At 42.1% G+C, this 21,490-nt stretch overlaps 1 protein-coding gene across 1 annotated transcript; it reads left to right on the forward strand.

Annotated features, from left to right (window-relative positions):
- Nucleotides 1-396: 396 nt before the first annotated feature.
- APOD (apolipoprotein D) lies at nt 397-13,229 on the forward strand. The gene is made up of 4 exons (XM_084231804.1): nt 397-531; nt 5,891-6,012; nt 9,650-9,738; nt 12,575-13,229. Exons 1-4 carry the CDS (start codon nt 406-408, stop codon nt 12,808-12,810), a joined length of 573 nt encoding a protein of 190 aa, XP_084087930.1. The 5' UTR covers nt 397-405; the 3' UTR covers nt 12,811-13,229.
- The last annotated feature ends 8,261 nt before the right edge of the window (nt 13,230-21,490 follow it).

A 21,490-nucleotide genomic window follows, 5' to 3' on the forward strand; every position in this document is an offset into this window, starting at 1 on the left:
TGGTCTATTCCTCTGGCCCCACTTTATTTCTGTTCATTCAGCCTGCACCTGACGCCAAACAATGGTGATGTCAAGGAGAATCAGGCATGGTGCCCGTTCTGGAAAACGTACAATTAGGGGAGGGAAGGGAGGTTGCAAAATAAATGGAGCTAACTCCAGTCCCAGCAGAGTGTGCTGCGATGGACGCACAAGGTGTCAGGAGAGGCTGAGAGGGAGGAAGGCTTCACAGGGGCACTGACAGCTCAGGTGGCCCTGTAGGATGAGAGATGCAGGGGACTGATGGGGCGTAGCCCCGCAGGACTGGCCAGCCAAGAAATCTTTATCTGTTGACCCCATATCCCTAGGAGGCTCAGAATAACTCTAGCTGCTTCCCCCCCAATTTCAGGTAGGCCACCCAGCCCCAAGATGGTGACGGTACTAGTGCTGCTGCTTTCTGCCCTGGCTGGCCTCTTCGGGGTGGCGGAGGGACAAGCATTCCATCTTGGGAAGTGCCCGACTCCTCCAGTGCAGGAGGATTTTGACGTAAATAAGGTGAGGTAAAAGCTAAGCTCCCATTTATTTCTCTATCTCTCATTTGATAAACATGTTCCAAGGTTCAGTTTTATTACTCTGCTTTGATTACCAAAGCAAGCCTTAGGGTAGGTATGTATCTTATTTGGGGTACCCCTCCCCCAAAGCAGACACTGAGAAAAGAACTGGAAAGCAGAGAGCTTTTAGCAGATGATCCCATGAATGGGTGTGAGGGGAAACTGAGGCAGAGAAGACAGAAAAGCAATCAGGCAGGTTACTCAGGGTTCAATGCTGCTGGGAATCCTCAGAGGAAATGTATAGAATGTGCCTCAAATTCTCACCATGATGATGCAAGTGGGTGGTGGGAGCTCCTATGGTCCTGGCAAAGCCCTTTGACAGAGAAGCAGAACTGGGCTGGTGGAAGGAAGCTGGCAGTGTGCACGGAAATTGTTGCCAGTGGTTGAGGCAAACCCAGTGGCGTGCTGACAAGATGTGGGACAGACACCACCAGCAGCTGCTACAGTACTATTGTCCGTAATCTACAGATGAAGCAGCTGAATGTTAGCGAGAGCTTATATCTACCCCAGTCACACCTGCAAAACGGGATTCAAAACCAGGATTCCCAGCAGAACACCCATGGGTTTCTCAAACAGGGTCTAGGAGAGGACAGAACTCCCCAAGGGGCTTTCTTGTTAACTGCACTAAAAAGGATGTGAATATATCTAGCTCCCCCTTACGTGGTTTTTCTTCTGGGGATCTGGCCCAGTTTGAGGAAATAATATAAAGAGGCACTTTCTAGATACTATCACTTAGAGGTTTCCACTACTGTTGACTCATACCTAGAATATCCCTGTCAAGAGATAGTATCCTGGTGGTTCACAAGCTTTACAAGAAAAAAAAAAATATGCAGGGTTTTGAGAACCAATTCAGTTTTTGGGTCAAGATCTCAAAATACTTTGGAAATTATAATTTATCTGCATTTACAAATCCTTTGAAAACTAAGCAAGATGCTTAAAGTAATAGTTTTATTGAGATATAATTCACCTGTCTAAAGTAGTTTTCACTATCAGTGACTTTTACTATATTTACTATATTTATGGTGTTAAGAAGCCATCACCAAAATCAATTTTTGAAAATTTTCATCATTCCAAAAGAAACTCTATGCCCCTGAACAGTCACCGTCCATTTCCCCACAACACTCCTTACCCCAAGTAACCAACTTTGTGCTTTGATGAATTTACTGGGCATTTCATAGTATTGGAATCATGCAATATGTGGTCTTTTGTGACTGATTTCCTATTACAAAGCATAACATTTCAAGGTACACCCATGATATAGTATGTTTCAGTAATTCATTCCTTTTCATTGCCAAGTAATATTCTACTATGTGAATTAAGCTGCATTTTACCTGTTCATCATTTGGCTTATTTACAGATTTTGACTATTAGAAATAATGCTGCTGTTAGCATTCATGTACAGGGTTTTTCTGTGTTTGTTTTTATGGGATTTTCATGGATATATATTTCCATCTCTCTTGGGTTTATTCCTAGGAGTAGAATTGCTAGTTCATATGTTAGTGTCATGTTTAACATTTTGAGAAACTACCAAACTGCCCCGTTTTACATTCCCACCAACAGTGTATAATTCCAATTTCTCCATTGTTATCCACACTTACTATTATTATCTTTTTCATTATAGTCAATTATAGTAGGATACAAAGTAGTATCCCAGTGTGGTTTTGATTTGTGTTTTCCGCTAATGATGTTGAGCATATTTTCATGTGCTTATTGGCCATCTTCTTTGGAGAAATGTCTATTCAAGTCCTTTGCCCATTTTTTAATTGGGTTATTTATCTTTTAAATATCAAAATAAAAGAGATCTTTCTATATTTTAGATATAATTTCGCTTATCAAATATTTGACTTGTAAATATTTTCTCTCATTCTATGGCTTGCCTTTTCACTTTGTTGATAAGTCTTTTGAAGCATGAAAGTTTTTAATATTAATGAAATCCAATTTATCTATATTTTTCTTTTGCTGTTGTGTTGTTGGCATCATATCTAAAAATATGTTGGGTATTCCAAATTTATAAGGATTTACTCCCATATTTACTTCTGAGAGTTTTATACTTTTAGTTCTTACTTTTAAGCCTTTGATCCATTTTAAGTTAAATTTTGTCTGTAGTGTGACATAGGGACCCAACTTCATTCTTTTGTATGTGGATATCCAGTTGTCCTAGATTTATTTGTTGAGAAGACTATTCTTTCTCTATTGAATAGTCTTGGCATCCTTGTTGAAAATTAATTTACTATATATGTAAGACTTTATTTTTTGACTCTCAATGTTATTCTATTGATCTATATCTCCAAACTGATGCCAGTACTATATATTCTTGATTGCTGAAATTTAGAGTGTCTAAGTTCTCCCACTTTGTTCTTTAGTCTATCCTGGGTCCTTTGCATTCCCATATGAATTGGAACTATTTGTCAATTTTTGCAAAGAAATCAATTGGTGTTTTTGATAAAAATTGCATGAAATCTGCAAATCAATTTGGGGATTATTGTCATCTTAACAATTTCAAGTCTTCTGATCCCTGAACACAGGATATCTTTCCATTTAAATCTTTAATTTCTTTCAGTAATGTTTTATAGTTTCCAAAGTACGTTTTTGTTTCTTTCATTAAATTTATTCAAAAGTATTTTGTTCTTTTAATGTTATTGTAAATGTAATTTTCTTAGTTTGATTTGTAGATTGTTCATTTTAAGTATAGAAATATACTTTATATATGTATATGGTCATTATATTGACTTTATATCCTTTAACTTTGCTGAATTCATTATTTATAATGGTGTGTGTGTGAGAGAGAGAGAGTGTGAGTGTTCCTTAGGATTTTCTATGTAGAAAATCATGTCATCTGCAAATAAACACATTATTATTTTCTTTTCAGAATTCTTTTTGACTTTGCACTCTCTTTATATAGAGAAATTGAGATCCAAAAAGATGAAAAGACTTTCACAAAAATAATAAGAGACCATAGGCAACATGACATAAAAAGCATTTTCCATCCCTGAATTTCCTCTGTTCTGGAAAATTATGCTTCCTCAGCTTGAATTGTGGAATGCTAAAATCACATCAATAATAACAGAACCATTAGATAGCACTAAATAAAATGGAGCTTTTTATGAGCTTGCCTGTAAAACCAGTTGACTTTTAACATTATTCCTTGATCAATGAATGTTAGGTTCAGTCATTTTAATTGAAAACTGTGCTTTAGTAAATTAATGGAAAATGTAAGTCAGAAATGTGCACAGATAGTAAGCAGAGAGCCCTGTGTCAGAAGCTATACTGATGCTGTTTGCCACATGGTTTCCATTTAAATTCTGACTTTTTGCATCTCTTTGATTTCATTTTGTCAAGGAATACATTTTTAAATTGCTATATAATTTCAATAATATCTGATTAGGTAAATGCAATCACATGGTTCAAAATCCTGAAGGTACAAGAGAACTTACAATGAAAAATTTCTCTCTCACCCCTGTAAACCAGTCTCAGTTTTCCTCCCCAGTAAAACTGGTAAAGGCAGCTTATTGTGTGTCTCATGGGAGACATTGTGTAAGTATACAAACAAATATGTACATAGCTGTGAGAGACAGAATTAGGTTTATCACCTAATTCACAAAACCTTTTCTTTACATAGAAAAGGAATTTTGTAGATGCGATTGAAGTTATGTACCTTCAGGAAGCAAGAGTATTCCAGATTATCCATGTGAGCCCAATCTAGTCATTAAAAGCAGAGGAAACTTCCCCAGCCGTAGTTAGAGAAGTGGGATTATGGAGCAGAAGTCACCAATGCAATGGGAGAAGGATTTGAGCCACTTTTGCTGGCTCTGAAGATGGGGAACTCAGTAGGCAAGGAATGCAGGTTCCCCTAGAACCTGGAAGGGTGAGAAGGCAGTTCTCCTCTAGATTGTCTGGAAAGAAACAGTCCTATCAACACCTTGACTTTAGCAAATGAGCCTTATGTCAGATTCCCGACCTACAGAAAAAAAAAAAATAAACGTGTGTTGCTCTAAGCTTATGGTAATTTTATTTTATTTTAAAGATTTATTTACTTTTATATAAGAACTGGGGTCCAGGCAAGAGGCACAGGAGGGTGAGAGGATTCACCAGAGACAGAGTGGGGAACAGAACAGGCAGACTGACTGAAATACACTGCTGAGGGGAGCAGCAGGCAAGACAGGAGAGGTCTGCCGCACCATGTGGGTAGCTCCCTGGCTGGCTGGGAATTGAACTGCTCTGCAGAGGCTGCGGACAGCTTCACAGCACTGGGCTCAACCCACTGCGCCACTGGGGAGGCCCCTATGGTAATTTTATAGCAGCAATAGAAAGCCAACATAATAATCTTTTCCCATATTTTTTCAATAAAAGGATACTAAATATATACACTATTTTGCACCTGGCTCTTTTTCCATTAACTGTATGGCAGGGATAATTGCACATTGCTATTTTAAAAGGGGGCGGATAACATTCCCCTGTATGAATGTGCCATCATTTACCCCAGCCCCTACTAATGCTCACTTAGGCTGTTTCCTGTCTTTTACTATTGCAAACAGTGCCTCAATCAATAACCTTATACATGCATCATTTCTGACTATCAGGAGGATACATTTCCCAGAAGTGAAATTATAGGGCCAGAGGATATATATTTTTAGTTTTGCTAGATGTTGCCAAATTGTCCTCCACGAAGATTGCAAATTAGAGCGGTCTATGCTGCTGTCTGACGCACGAGAGCACCTGTCTCCCCTTGCCCTCACCCACAGTGTACAGTTCCTTTAAGATTGACTCCATACACAGAAGCTATAAACTGAGATCCAGGCCCCCCATGGAAGAATAATACAAATCTTCTAAATCCTGGTCACCTGCCAAAAACCTTAGTGCCCAACTCCCTGTGTGGGTTCACATGAGGAGAATTCAACCGACTCTTGAACCTCAGCTTCCCACAGTGAACATATCTGACTTTGAAAACATTCAAGGATGCCTTATAGAATCACCAAATGTTTGAGATGGGAGGCACCTAGATCAGTCCCTTCTTTTTACAGAGTTTAGAATTTCACACAGATTCTGGCTGAAGAGGACACCGACAGCACATCTAAATAAAGAGCACTTTAGGAATAGAATGTGGCTTTTGCCCAAGGCCCACACATCCGATTCATTTCTCCTCCTTTGAATCAATATCTTGCTCGGTGGCACTGGGAACAATGCAGCCCATTTTGCCTGGTTTCCCCAGGAAAGGGCTCTGCTCTGAAAGACAACAGTGGTAAAGAGATGGCGGGTGCCCCAGAGAGCTACAGGTTTTGCTCTGCTTATTGTTGTCTCTGCAGTATCTTGGAAGATGGTATGAAATTGAGAAGATCCCACTGAGCTTTGAGAAGGGAAGTTGCAACCAAGCCAACTACTCACTAATGGAAAACGGAAACATCAAAGTGATAAATCAGGAGATGAGGTGAGTGGCTGTGGTTTCAAAGGCAAAGCACGTCCTGGAGCCAGTCCCGCAGAGTGCTGTCCTGGGGTGACTGGGTGTCCTTGCAATCTAGTTCAGGGAGGACACACACAACGCCGAGTCTGGAATGCCTGCCCGCAACCTGTCCTGAATTGAAAGATTTTGGCAGACAGGATGGTGGGAGCTGGAAGTCACTCATTCATTTCCATGGCCACTTGCTGGGCTTCTGATAGTGTACCAAGGCCCATGAGAACACACAGAGGCTCAAACCTCAGGAGTCCTGCTCTCAGTGCAAGATAGATACTCTGAGGGCAGAGGATGGTGAGGACCATCTTGTCTGACCTCCAAATCAAGAAAAATTCCTTTCTATATCCTCTATTGACAGAGGCACCCAACTTTGCTTGAATCCTTTCAGAAACTAGGAGCTCATCACCTTACAGGACAGTTTACCCTTCTCCTGACCACTTTAACTATTAGAAAACTCCTTATTAACAAATAATCAGGGCCTCCCCGGTGGCGCAGTGGTTGAGCGCTGGGTTGCGAGGCTGCCCGCAGCCTCTGCAGTGCCTGTTCGATCCCTCGCTGCTTCCCGGCCACGGGAGGAGGGTCCCACATGGCACGCAGACCTCTCCTGCCGACCGCTGTTCCCCTCAGCAGTGTACTTCGGTCCTTCTGCCTGCTCTGCTCCCCGCTCTGGCTCTGGTGAATTCTCTCACCCTCCCGCGCTTCTGACTGTACCCAGTGCTTGTATAAATAAATAAATAAATCTTTAAAAAATAATAATAATAAAATCTAAATAAAATTCATTAAAAAAACAAATAATCAAATGCATTTGTAGTCACATTCTAGGCTATGTGAACAGGATAGCTTACAGATGTGTACTCTACAGAGAGTTTCTAATAATGACAGATTGCTATTTGATTCAAAAATTCATATTTTAGAAAACAAACATAAGCTTAAAAAAAGCCCCAGGAAAAACTCCTTCCCAGTCAACAACAAAGATAAGAGCATCAACGAGATAAGAGCAACAATAAACAATAGTAGCTAATATTAATTGACCATTTCCTATGTGCAAGGCTCCATACTGCCTGTGTATGTGTATACAAATGTGTGTACATATATGTATGTATTTGTGTGTAGTAAATGAGTGTGCATATATATATATAATATTCAGTTATTCCTGTAACAATTATGAGGTATGTACTATTATTTATCCCATTTTTATAAATGAGGAAACTAAGGTTTAGCGAGGGAAAGTAATTTGCCCGAAGGTCACACAGCTAGTAAAGGACAAAGTTGAGATTCAAACCCAGGGAGCAGTGAAGGGAAAGAGCAGAAGACAAATGAAAGAAAGGCTGGGACTGAGGAGTTGTTCTTCCTCTTTCCTATCATCTCCAAGAAAACAACCACAGCCCAGCGTGGAAGTTACTCTGGCTCAGAGAGGCTTTCTGCAGCCTCCCTATTCCCACTAGGCATCCTGTGAGTCAAAGTTCAGTGGGTTGACTCCCTGGCCTTGTGCAAACCATAGAAACAAAGTAAGGATCTTGAGGGCCTCTGAAGAAAAATGCAGTTCATTTCAGAGCCCCGTTCATTTCAATTGCAGGAGCTGAAAAGCAGACACCCAGAGATCTCGTAATTTTGTAGGCTTCAAAGTTGCAACGACTTCATTTCAAATATTTTGTCTCCTTTTAAGGCCAAGAGTCAGACAACCACACAGATCCCCCAAACCCATGAGGTTCCCCACCTTTCCTCTGTGCTTGGCCATATCTCCTCTTTAACTGTACCTGAGTACTAGGAGGCTCTTCCTGTAGGGCCACATATATTTAACAGCAAGAGCACTTGGAAAGCTTTGTCTAATTGGACAAACCTGGAGAAAGGTTTGTTAGTTCAGGAAAATGGCATCATTTATTTTTCCAGGAATGTTGAATTCACAGAATAAGAGGACAAGGCAGGCAGTCTGAGCAGAAGACTCAGCCAGCACCAGAGAATTTGAGGGCCCAGGCAGCTGGCACAGGCCTGGGAGCTAAAAGACTCAGATTTTGGAATTAGGCTGGCCAGTTTCATTTCCTGGTTCTGCCACTTACTAATGTTGTGATCTTAGTTTATTTGTGATAATTCTTTAAGCCTCAGTTTCCTTCTCTGTAAAGTGGCAATGATCCAAAACCCTCCATCCAGAGGATTATGTGAGTGATTAAATGGAGAAATACAGATAAAATACCTACAACAGTGTTTGGCATATAGCAACAATTTAATGAATGTTACCTATTGTTGTTATTCTGCTGCTACCCTTGAAAATACAAATGCATTTTCCCCATGAACAACTAATGAGTTTATGATCAGTCACTGGTCTTTTGAAAACTATTCTGGAGCAAAAGATGAAGGATGGGGGAAAGGGGGGGAAGGCTGTTGGGAAGAGATTGGTTTGTTGCTAAGCAACTGTCTGCACATAGAAACCGAATATCTTCCTGGCTGAGTTCCAGGTGACAGAGCAGGGCAGGATCTCCAGCCTTATTTAATGATAAACAGACCAGGCATCCCGGAGCAGGAGTGTACATTTCCCACCCTCCCTTACCTATTGCTTATTGTCTGCTTTCTGGGACATCCATCACCACAAACCATAGCCTACTGACTTTCTAACATGTGCTATCGCTCTAATGTTAGTTTATCTGTCCCCTTGATGACTGGCAAACAGTCAGCTCCTGTGTTGGCTTCCAAGAAAGGGCATCCTGATGTCTGGACCCCCTCCCTTCTCTGCATCCATCCCCTTCTCCCCCAGGTCTGTGGGATCCCTGGGACTTATCCAGATATGGAGCCAGCTCCCTTCAAAAGAGTGAACGTGTTTCATCCGGTCTAAGATCACCACTCTTAAGACAGACCATAATGTCATATACCACTGAAAAATAATATGACACCGCCAATTATAAGCATAAGGTGGTGTTCACTGTAAGGTACCCATCTCTTCACATGTAATGCCCCTGAGAATCACTGATTGATGGCAGTGTTCCCGCACTGCCTGCTTTGACCTGGCCTGTGTGCAAATCTCCTACATTCTGTCAGAAGATTGCTGAGCTAGAAGGGGTCTTAGAGCTTAGGCATAGGGCCCCCTTTATGGGACACATGATATGGGACAGGCCCAACAACAGGGGAAGCTTGCCCATCTGTGAACCCATTTTACTTTATTTTCAGTAATCAAGCCAGTCCTTGTTGCAGTTTTTTTTTTTTTCTTTTGGCCTGTTCTTAGGTTTAAAGAAGCAAATCTTCTTAGATTATTGGGTTGTTTTGTTTGTTTTTCCCTTCTTTCTATTCTCTCTTTGGAAACTGGGAGCAGGAAATGGTCTTGTAGGTCACTGCATACAATGCAAAAAACAACATCAAAGTGCAAGGACTTGCCATGTTATTCTATTTTGGAGCATTTCAGTTTTCACTTTTTCTGGCCCTTGGCTGTCTTCCTCCACTTGGTCTCAGAGATGGTCACAAAGGAAAGGTGAGGATTGGATTTAGGGATTATCCTGCCTTCAAGAGTGGCCCTAACCAGAACTCAAGATGTTGGCTTTAATAGTCCTTAGTGTCATAGATCTTGCCTTTCATTGATTTTTGGCTTTTAATGAATTCAAGAATTTTTTTTTTTGACTCATTATAGGCCTGATGGAAGTGTGAATCAAATTGAAAGTGAAGCCACCCAGGGCAACCTCACAGAACCCGCCAAGCTGGGAGTTAAGTATTTCTGGTGTAAGTATCCACTTTCCTTAGGAGGTTTCAAGGACAGGTGATTTACAAAATGAAGACTAGAGCCCTGGTTTGGAGCACCCCATCACATCTGAGTGTCACCCACAATGATTTGATACATAATTATTTGTTGAGTACCTACTACATGTCACATGTTGCCTGTTGAGCACACTAGAGTTGCAATAATGAACAAAACAGCTGGTCTTGGTCCCTGAGGAGCTCAGGTCCCAGTGACAAGTAGCCAGGTAGTTTACTATAAAACGACAGTAGGTGTTTCCATAGAGGAAGCAGAGATAGAAACACAGAGGACTGAACACTAAGATGCCTAATCCAGACTTGCTTTCAGCGGCAACTAAGGCCTGGAAAATTAATAGTTATTAGCACAACAATTAATATGTGCAAAAGTGTGCAAGCAAGAGTGAACGTAAGTTTGAGTCCTGGCTCTGCCTGCCACTTTCTAGTTCACATTTTTGGGGTCCCTGAGACATCTTAATCACAGTCATTTGTCCTCTGAGTTCTGGAGTAACTGAGGAATGGAGAAAGGCAACAGACCATATTGCTGTTATAGACACACCGGAGAATTCAGCTCAGAAATGTGAGATTTTTCTAGTACAAATCGTGCTTGGGAGTCCCTCTCCCCACCTAAGTGACAGACACTGAAGCTGGCAGCTGCAAGAGGAGTCACTACCCACATCCCTGCCCACAAGTAGCCCTTTGAGTGGGGACAGAGAGGGTGTTCTTATCTTATAGACCAAGAAAGGAATGCTAAGAGGAAAAGAGTTCTTCCTGCACATATGACCACAGGCACCAACTTCACTGCTCTACGCAGTGATGTGAAGATAAACTAGATAACATGCTCTGGGAACTGTAAAGGGCTTTGTGCATGTCCATTTATCTTGCTCTGTTTACAAATAAGAAAGTTAAAGTGCAGAAAAACTAATGATATAAGTAAGGTCATTAGATTAATTAGAGGCAGAATCGGGAGGAAAACCTAGGTCTCCAAACACTCAACTAAAGGAAGGCGGTGGGAGTGAAGACCCAGTATTATATGCACAGCCTTCAGAAGGAAGCTGGCAATCAGAACTAAAAGACAGGCAGGAGCTTTTAGCTGGGGAAGCAGAGGACGATGAGATTTTATTCTGGTTGAAGGAATCAGATGTCTGCATGGGGGCTTACAGGGTTTATGGGAGAGGATGTCCCAAGTGGAGAAATGACAAAGGTCTGAAGAAAGACGCCTAGAGCATGGGAGGGTCCCTGAAAGGGGGGGCGGGGAGACTGGAAGACTGGAGAGCATCAAACACCATGATAGAAAACCAAAGTGCCTTCCGGAAGCAAGAGGAGACTGAGTTTTCTCATAAAGGGACATGGCAGTTTTTTTGACTAAGAGGAAATATCTGGGTAAGTTTATGCTTGAGAGCTAGACCCTGTGGGAGGAAGACAGAATGTGCGTGCTTGGGCATGTGAGCAAGTGCCGCTACTGGAGAAGACAGAAGTCACATTTCTACCCAATCGCTCAAGGCTGAAGAACTCTCAATCCAGCTGGGAACACACCAAAACAGTTGAAATTCAAAGGTAGCAGACAAATGATGAATGTGTGCTCTCACGAGTGAGCTCGGTAGGCAGCAGGCGGGCACAGACAGTGCTAGCAAAGTCAATCAGGAACAATAGTCTGTGCCCTGCAGCCTTGTCCAGGTGTGTGTCCAGACAGCCTGCAAGTATCCTTCTGTTTTTGTATTTATAAGCAGGTGGGAAGTCAGAGATAGGAGGGCCGCTGGTAGATGGTCACCTGGAGTAGCCCTCTTGTTCGTCCTGAGAACCTGCTGGGTCCTGGACACCCAGCCAAGCTCTGACCCCTCACACGCTGCCTCTGTTGTTCCCAGCTTCTCAAAGCCATTCATGAGTGCTGAGGTCTGGTTTGACTTTGGCAAACTGATCATTTTTTAGTGGAGGGCATGGAGAGCTTGAAACCCACGAAAGCAAATCACCTGTGGCTGCATATGTGTCCAAGTCTTTTATTCTTAATGGGGTCTCCACACAGCTTTCTCCTGCTTGGCATCATCTTCTACTTAATTTTAACAAGTGGGTTCATTTTCTTTGCTTTGGACCACAGGCTGTGGAGGTCACGTTCACAGAGACAGTTTCTGAGTTCAGATGGAGAAAGCAAATGCCCTTCTCTCTTTTTAAGAAACCCTGTAATGTTGAGCTTTCAATACTATGCAGATGTCAGTAATGATTTCTTACAGGCCCTTTGTGAGGAAGACTTTATCACTTGTTACCACCCAATTTGGCACATTCTTACAAATGCAGGAGTTTTTGAAGGCGGTGCTGGAAGAAAAAATAAAGCAACATTAACTTCTGTCTCTTTCTTTAGGTAGGTTCTAGAGGCAGCTATGAGATTCTGACTCAAAAGGCCAGGGGTTCTGGCCATACATTCTTGATTCTCCTTAGCCAAGGGGTGCCTCATATGCAGTAGTGCTAAGTGTGGCCTTTTAGTCCGGGATGGGGGGGGGGTGCCATTAAACACTCCAGTGCCATTAAACACAATGGGCTTCTGGAACCAGACCTGCTGCCAGGGAGAGGGATCCATAGTGATGGCTCTGAATGCTGGCTGCACATTGGAATCACTGTAGTGCTTTCCAAAGTACCACTCCAGGTCAGAATCTGAAGGAAGGAGTGGGAAGCATAGAGGAAGACTATTACTTTTCAGAGTTCCCATATGATTCCCATGGAATGAAGAACCATTGATAAAGTAGGATCTCAGAACCTGGCTTCCGGGTCCTGGAGATGGCTGCCCTGGCCCTGCTCCCCCTTAATAATACTCCCCTCCTCTGGTTTCCAGTGATGCCCTTGACTCCGTACTGGGTCCTGGCCACCGACTATGAGAACTACGCCCTCGTCTACTCTTGTACCACCATCATCTGGCTTTTTCATATGGATTATGTTTGGATCTTGGGGAGAAATCCTTACCTCCCTCCAGAAACAGTGACCCATCTGAAAGATATCTTGGCCTCTAATAACATTGACATCGAGAAAATGACTATCACAGATCAGGTGAACTGCCCTGACTTCCTGTAAGTAGGCTCTAAAAGGGAGGCTACATCCTCTCCAAGTTCCTTCTTTTGCTTTGCTTTTCCCCACCCCGCCCCTCATAAAGATAAACCAGGCAACCATGGCAAACCACTGTAAATACCAGAAGAGAAATGTGATAGCAGAAGCCAAAGAACGTCTCCCAAACACTTAGCCACATGTTATCCTGTTACCTCACATGCCTAATAATAAACTTATTGCTGTGACCTGCTGTGTTCACAAAAGATTCTGAACTGGATTAATTAATGTGGGTTTTTTTTTTAATTTTTTTTTTAATAGAGGCATGTTTTATTTATTTATTTGTTTGTTTGTTTGTTTTGTTTATACATGCACTGGGTACAGTCAGAAGCACGGGAGGGTGAGAGAATTCACCAGAGCCAGAGCGGGGAGCAGAGCAGGCAGAAGGACCGAAGTACACTGCTGAGGGGAGCAGCGGGTGGCAGGAGAGGTCTACGCGCCATGTGGGACCCTCCTCCGGTGGCCGGGGAGCAGCTGGGGATTGAACCAGCGCCGCAGAGGCCGTGGGCAGCTTCGCAACCCAGCGCTCAACCGCTGTGCCACGGGGGAGGCCCTTAATGTGGGTTTTTAATCATTAGTTCATGTTTGGAAATCCTTAAGCAGTTATGTTGAAACAAAACTAAGCCCTGATTTAGATTAAGTGTAGCGGTAACAATCCTATTTCTAGAAAGGAAAAGCTGATTGCCAAGGTGCATGCTGAGTGACCTGAATCTAGGGGACCCTGCAGTAGGTAACCACCTTAGGGGAACCATGGGTTTTGGGGAGCAGTTTGAGTCTCTTTGAAGTATTTACTTTCAGAATAGGAGGTCTCCAGATTGAGGCTGAAGAATGGGACCAATTTGGAGTCTTCCTGGAGAGAAGAGAATCTATGAGGGAGAAGATTATGGGGCTAATCTTTAAAACAATAAGTATTTTTTTTGTCTTTCATTCAACTGATGTTCATTGAGGCCAAACTGCATTCCAAACATTAAAACATATAAAACCCTCATCCTCCCAAAGAAGTTCACAGACAAGTGAAAATGACTAAGAAATCAACTTGCCATTATAATCCCAGCTGAGAGTTAGAAGGTAGAAGTGTGTGGACTGAACCATGAGACCTTTGCGAAAGCCTGAAGCCTGCAAGACACAGGTAACCATGAGAGTCAAACAGTCACATCTTGGGGTGTTCTACCCTCAGGAAGGCAAGAGCCTCTTTGGGAATTTTTTTATATTGTGAATTTTAAAATCAAAAAGACCTCAGAATTATCACCTGGCAACTTCACTTAACTCACAGAGCATTATAATCTAGTAATGTTTTGGGAAATGAATCTAGTTTTGGGAAATGAATAGGAAATTAAGTCGTGTAATTATATTTTTGCTTTTTCAGTATGAATATAAAATACTCATTTTCTTGAACTCTTGAGACTCAATACTTTTTTCCTTTCTCTAGATTATATATATATCCATTTATATATATATCCATTTTTATATCAATTTATATATATATATATCCATTTTTGTACAATGTTTGCTTTCTCCTCTCAGGTGTAGTCCCTGTAAAATTTTCACCACCAATACATCCGTGAACCTTCACCAGAGACTCAATGCTTTATATTAAAGTTTACAGAAATCCCAAGGACCTTAATAGTATAGCTTTTTAATTTTACTAAATTTAACCTCAAAATGCAGCTTCCAGTCTGAAATTCTTTTTTTTTTTTAAAGATTTATTTTTATATATACAAGAACTGGGGTACAGGCCAGATGCGCAGGAGGGTGAGAGGATTCGCCAGAGACAAAGCAGGGAACAGAACAGTCAGACTGACGAAATAGACTGTTGAGGGGAGCAGCGGGTGAGACAGGAGAGGTCTGCTGCACCATGTGGGATTCTTGCTGGCCAGCCGGTATCGAACCCGTGCTACAGAGGCTGCGAACAGCTTCGCAGTGCAGCGCTTCCGCCTGCACCACCAGGGAGGCCCAGTCTGAAATTCTTAAAGGCTGAAAACGATGAGGCTAAGAAGGAGGCAAGGAGGAGGTAGATGTTGAAGGAGTGATCCTCTCTCCCTGGCTCGCCAGCTGTCACACCCGGTGTTTTATCTCACTGCCCAGGCACTGGAGGTCACTTTGCTCTGCTAAAATATAGTTATTTCCAAGGGCATTCAGCTGCTTTTCTGTCTCTCATAGGACAAAATATGTTGCGATTGAGTTCCTCCTAACAGCTGTCTGGTAACATCAAAAACAATGAAAGGAACTGCATTTTGCACATTTTGCAGCATCTTGCCCATCACAAAGACACAAATTTTTTGTAAATGAATTGCTGGCTGATTGGCTGGCTGGCTGGCTGGCTGGCTGGGGCAAACTGTGAAACAAGTATCAGCTGTGAGTGAACCCGAAAAAAACTTGGGCAACACCAGAAGACAGTATAGGGACTTAAGTAGCTAGAGAAAAATGGGGGAAAATAGCCAAAAAAAAAATCTGAAAGGAAGAAAAGAAGGGAAGTGGGATAAATTATAAACTACAGACAATAGTGTATAACAAATCCCCACCTACTTATCATCAACTCCAATGATCCACAACCCTTCACCAATCTTGTTTTGCTATCACCAACCACCCTCCATTTCTTCTTCTAGAATGTTTAAAGCAAATCCCAGCTATCACATCCTATTATTTTGCCCATAACTTCTTATGTCTAAATCTCTAGCAAATACATATACATTTTAAATAAACATTCAAGGTTACATTTCATATTGTGAAGGTGCTCAGAGTATATAATTTCCATGTAATTTATTTTTTCCACATAATTTAAAAATTTATGCAATCCAGTTGAAAGGGAAGATGTATGCACAAAAATACTCTTCATTGTTTTACTTAGAGCAGCCCTCAAATCAAACAGAGTTAAACTTGATATACATGGTCAAATCTCTAAACTTAAGGAAGTGAAGCCCTGCTGATGCCGCTGGATACCTGCCACAGGCTCGGTGCTCAGTCTGCTTCAAGACACTCATGTCCCTGATTGACATGCACTGTCCTGCTTGACGGCTCTGTCCTCCTGGTGCTCCTCCCAGGTCTGCTCTCTGCCTCTTCTCCCTTTGCTCCTTGCCAGGCATCCAGTCTACTGGTTCTCAATGAAGGCATGTCACATTTACTCAAATATATCCCAGGATGGTGATAAAGCAAAAGAAAGCAAAGATTGCAAAAAATCCCCAAGTAATTCAGATTTTGAGAACCACTGCTTTGTGGAAGAGAACTGGCTATGTATCCCTGCTAGGGTCTCCCATTTTGGTTCATCTCTACACCTTTGGTGCACATCATTCCCCTCACTGAAATCCTGTTTCAAAATCCAACCCCCCAAGTGTTCACAAGTACTTTTTCAGAGTGATTGGCAGTATCTAGAAAAGTTGAGGATAACACAATCTCTGGTCTAGTAATTGCATTCCCTGGCAAATATCCAAGTCATACTCCTACACGTAAAAGGAACCATGTACCAAAAAAAAAAGTACATTGCATTCCTGTCTGAGAAAATAGAAACAACCAAAATGCACCTCAACAGCAGGATTGATTTTAAAATTGTGGCACATGCACACACACACACACAGTAACTCTATGTCACAGTAAAAATGAACTCCAGTTATATGTATCAATATATATATAATTTACAAAATATACTCCAACATGCATAAATAAAAAAATGCATAAGGATAAAATTTAAAATGTGGGTACAGTAGGATATTATATATAAAATGGCATTATTTCAGAATATATACATATGTAATAAAAGTATAATGAAATTCAGGGACTGATAAACTAAACCCAAGACCCTGGTTACCTTTGGAGGTAGAAGGAAGGAGGTAGCAGTCGACTAGGGGAACACAGGGTGTTTCCACAATTAAACAATTACTAAGTTGTATTAATTTTTTGTGGCTGCTATAATAAGTTGCCACAAACTGGAGTTAGAAAAATCATAGAAATTTCTCCTCTGAGAGTTCTGCAGGCCTGAAGCTTAAAATCTATGTCAGGGCCTCCCTGGTGGCACAGGGGTTAAAGACAAAGTGCTATCAAGCTGTTGCCAACAGCTGCAACACAAGTTCAATCCCCAGCCAGGGAGCTCACCCTCATGGCACAGCAGACCTCTCCTGTTTGGGCCACTGCTCCCCTCAGCAGTGTATTTCAGCAGATCCACCTGTTCTGCTCCCCACTCTCTCTGGTGAGTCCTCTCACCCCCACACCTCTGGCCTACACCCTAGTTCTTGTATGCACAAATAAAAAAATCTTTAAAAAAAAAAATCGATGTCACTGGACCAGAATGAAAATTGTGTGTAGAATGTGCTCCTCTGGAAGCTCCAGGAGAGAATCTCTTCCTTACTTCTACCTTCCAGGGGTCTCTGACATTCTTCGGCTTGTGGTTGTATCACTCCCATCTTCAAATATCTTTCTGTTCTGTTTTCACAGGGCTTTTGTGTTTGTGTGTGTGTGTACGTGTGTGTCTGTGTGTGGGAAGTCTCCCTCTGCCTCCATTGAGATGACATTTAGGACTCACCTGAATAAATCAAGATAAACTTCTCATCTCAGGATCCTTAATTTAATAATATCTGCAAAAACTCATTCACTAAATTAACATTTAGAAGTTTCAGGGAGTAGGGTCTAATAACTTTAGAAGGACATTTAATTTTATTTTTTTATATTGTATTTCTTTATTGAGGTAACATTGATTTATAACACTGCACATGATTCAGAGGCATAGACTCATACCTCATCAGATGTAGTCACTGCTCCACACCCATCCGCAAAACACCCATAATCTTCCACCATAGTCCATTGGGCCCCTTCCCCAATTTGTCCCCACTCCTACCTTCCCCCCCTAGTAGATAAACTTTACAGTCATATTTCTGGGGTTTGTTTGGCTTAGTTTTGTCTGTCCATTTGTTTTGTTTCTCTATATTCCACATATGCTTGAAATCGTCCAGTATTTGTCTTCCTCCGGATTTATTTCACTTAACATAAACTTGAAGGACATTATTAGCCTACTACAGTAATGCTTTATTTTTTAAGCAGAATGGTGGGAAATAGCAGACAGGGACTCTTGCCCGTTACCTTGAATTACAGTTACCTGTTCATATATGTCTTATATTTGACACAGACCATAAAACTCTCATGAAAAGAGTGGTCTCCTGAAAGCTGAAGAGCAGTGAGGTGGAAGTAACTCAGAGGAAGGTGGGAAGCCTCAGAGTTGTGCTCGAAGGATGGAGCGTACGGATGTTTTGTTTCAGAAGTGGGGCAACTCTGAAGAAGATGAGATCTCAAGTATGACACCTGTATTGTGACTTGTCATTTTTAGAATTTTTTTGTGAGTCCCTTTTAAGATGTTAAACTATGAAGTTCAAAGAATGGCCCCTCATTCAAAAATTAATGAGTGATCTGAATATAAAAAATACAAAAATATTTCAAAACTGAGGAGATTAGATGCTACCTTCTAGCAGTAAAATTTCAAGCATTGAGGACAAGTGGGGGAAGAAAAATTCCAGTCATATATAGACAACCACCAGCTCTGCCTGCTTTTAATTCAAGCCTTCTGTCTCCAAACCAAGAGCTGTCAGCACTCTGTGTGTCAGCTCTGTCCCCAGAAGGTGACAAATGGGCTCAGGAACTCCCTGGCTGGCTTGGGCAGGGCTGGAGAAGCAGGGAGCCACTCCTTTGTCAGGGCAGTTTGGCTGTGACTAAGCAGGTGTTTGTTCTTTGTGTGTAGCCTGGCCTGAGCAGGAATGATGAGTCCAGGGCACGCACCACAGGCTCAGACTCCTTGCATCCTTCCTCCCAAATAAGGGAGTGTTTGGTAAGAACCAGGACTAACACTACTGATGGTTGCTATGGAAATCTACAAAATTGAGGCTGATATCTGTAGCATTCTACCTAAGGGCATTTGTCAACCAAACGTACTGTACATGGGGAACAGTCTAAATGTGTCATTTTTGCACTCATAGATTACTGATATGAATAACCTCTCTACCTTGGTAAGCCTAGAAGCTAAGGCTGTTGGCATTTGATTTGTAAAGTCTCAGCCCAGATGGCATCTCAACAAGCATCTACCTCAAAGTGATTTCTCCTGTTACCTCCTGCCACAACACTCATTTCTTTTTTACTCTTTTCACAGTCTGCAATTATCTTGTTGATTTATTTGCTTATAAATTTGTTGTTTCTTTCCCACTAGAAGTAGGGTCTCTGAAGACAGGAACCTTGCCTTTTTTTTCTTTGTATATTCCTATATCCTCAGAGCTTAGGATAGTGCCAATAAATTTTTATTGAATGAATGAGTGCAATGAGTGAAGAAATGATTGAATACAAAGGCTGAATAAATGACCTAGGACTCAGAGGATATCAGTCCTTGAATTGAAAGCAGAACTCAAATAAATATAAGTTTCTTATATTTCCTATATAGGAACATATATCTTATGTTTGTCAACATAGTCGATAAAGATTGCTTCCAAATTTACTATTTCCACTATGTTTCCACACTTCTCTGCTGGAATATCATCCTCTTCAAATGCACATTCACTTTCTTTTCTTTTTTTTTTTTTAAGATTTATTTATTTATTTATACAAGCACTGGGTACAGCCAGAAGTGTGGGAGGGTGAGAGAATTCACCAGAGCCAAAGCGGGGAGCAGAGCAGGCAGAAGGACCGAGGTACACTGCTGAGGGGAGCAGCGGGCAGCAAGAAAGGTCTGCGCGCCATGTGGGATCCTCCTCCGGGAGCATCTGGGAATCGAACCGGCGCTGTAGAGGCTTCGGGCAGCTTCGCAACCCAGCGCTCAACCGCTGCGCTACCGGGGAGGCCCGCACATTCACTTTCAAAATGGAGAAAGTGCAGTCCATAAAGTGAAATGACTTGAGGGCCTCCCTGGTGGCACAGGGGGTTGAGACGCAGCCTATGAAGTGGTCCGCAGCCTCTTCAGATGAGTGTGATCCCCTGGCTGGCCAGGGAGCTGTCCACATGCCAATAAAGTAGAGACAGGAATTGAATCTTTAATCAGAAGCTGGCAATCTTGAAGATGGGGGGGGGTTAACACCCTAAAGAAACTGCCTTGAAATTTCATTTCCAGCTGCCTTTCAATAGTGAGTTGACAAAGAGATTTCAGCAGTAAGCAGGGCTTCACCACCGCCAGAAGCTTGTGATGTCCAGCCCCTGGAGCTCCTTATCACCCTCCTGGACACCTGGCCTCAGGCTCATCCCACTGGGCTGAGGCTGGTCTTCAGATAGCACTGGCTGCCCGCACTCCTCCAGACATGTCCTTGGGCTGGAAAATTAACTCCTGGCAGACAGGCCATAAACAATATGTGTGTGCAGATTTCCTACTATAGCAGCTTAGTGTCTCACCTGATCTCCGCTCCCTCCCTAGCCCCTATCAGTACCAAGTTAGTGTTATATTTGACAAGTTGATAACGGCTACACCAGGGCTTCGGTGCAAGGAATAATCACTAAGGAGGCAGCCCTCGCTAGCCCTGATGGCTCGCAGGTTTTTCACGATGAGAAGAGGACGACCCGCCCCACAGTGCTGCCAGGTGTGGGAGATGGTCAACATGCAAGTGTCGGACTCAGGCTCTGGTTATTTTTCCCATGAGGGATTCAGTTTCACCTGGCTAAGGGACAACTCTACTGAGAAGCCCATTGACTTCAGGAGACCCTCGCAGCTCCTGAGCCATCTGGAAAAGGGCAGCACAGGCAGCATGAAAATAGGGATTTTTAATACCCACAAACCCTCCTCTCATGAGACCATGCCGCCTCCTTGTGATTTGAGGGGCAGATGCTGATTGCAATTACTTAACACATCAACTGAGAAACTTTACTGTTCTCTTAATAAGTCTGAATGATTTACCTGTGTCCACTTCTCATTTCCCTTTATATGTTATAGAAAGTGTTCCCCAGCTCATTTATTCAGCCTTTCTATTTCTTTCTTCTTGAAAATGTCACCTGCCCTAAAAGCTGTTTTGAATTGTAATAGAAAAGCATTACTGTCTGTCAGTGAAAGGAGAAAGGACTTCTTTCATTTCAAAAACCCTGAGGTGCCATATCTTTTCACAAGTAAGTTCACTGCTAGCCGACAGCAAAAGAAGGGTAGTCTACAAAGATAATTATTTACCTAAGAGTAAGCTATCTTAGGGAACTTTCTGAGCTCTCAAACTAACCTCATCTTTAACTGATACTATGTCACTAATTATATGTAGAATTGTACACTACTTCTACCACCACCTTAAAGAAAGTTCTCTCCTTTAAAGTCACAAACTGTCCTTCACTGTAACCACCATCTTCCAGGAAATTACCAAAATGACCAACACAAAGGGAAAGTGGAGAGGTACCCACTAATGTTCTACAGGCCTTTTAGAAAACATGGATTTGCCACATACATGAAAATCTACAAAAAAGTGAGATTGCAGACTCCAAGAGGATGGGCACTGTTCAAAAAGGAATGTCCCACCCATGTTACCGGGGCAAATCACAAGAGTCTATTATGTCACCCAGCATGCAGTTGGCATTGTTGTGAACAAACAGAAGTAAGATTCTTGCCAAGAGTATTTGTGTTGAGCATAGTAAGTACTCTAAGAGCCTAGATAGCTTCCTGAAACATGTGAAAGAAAAGGAACGAAAGGAAGCCAAAGAGAAAGGGACTTGGGTTCATCTG

This window comes from Talpa europaea (assembly GCF_964194135.1).
Source record: "Talpa europaea genome assembly, chromosome: 4".
NCBI lineage: Eukaryota > Metazoa > Chordata > Mammalia > Eulipotyphla > Talpidae > Talpa > Talpa europaea.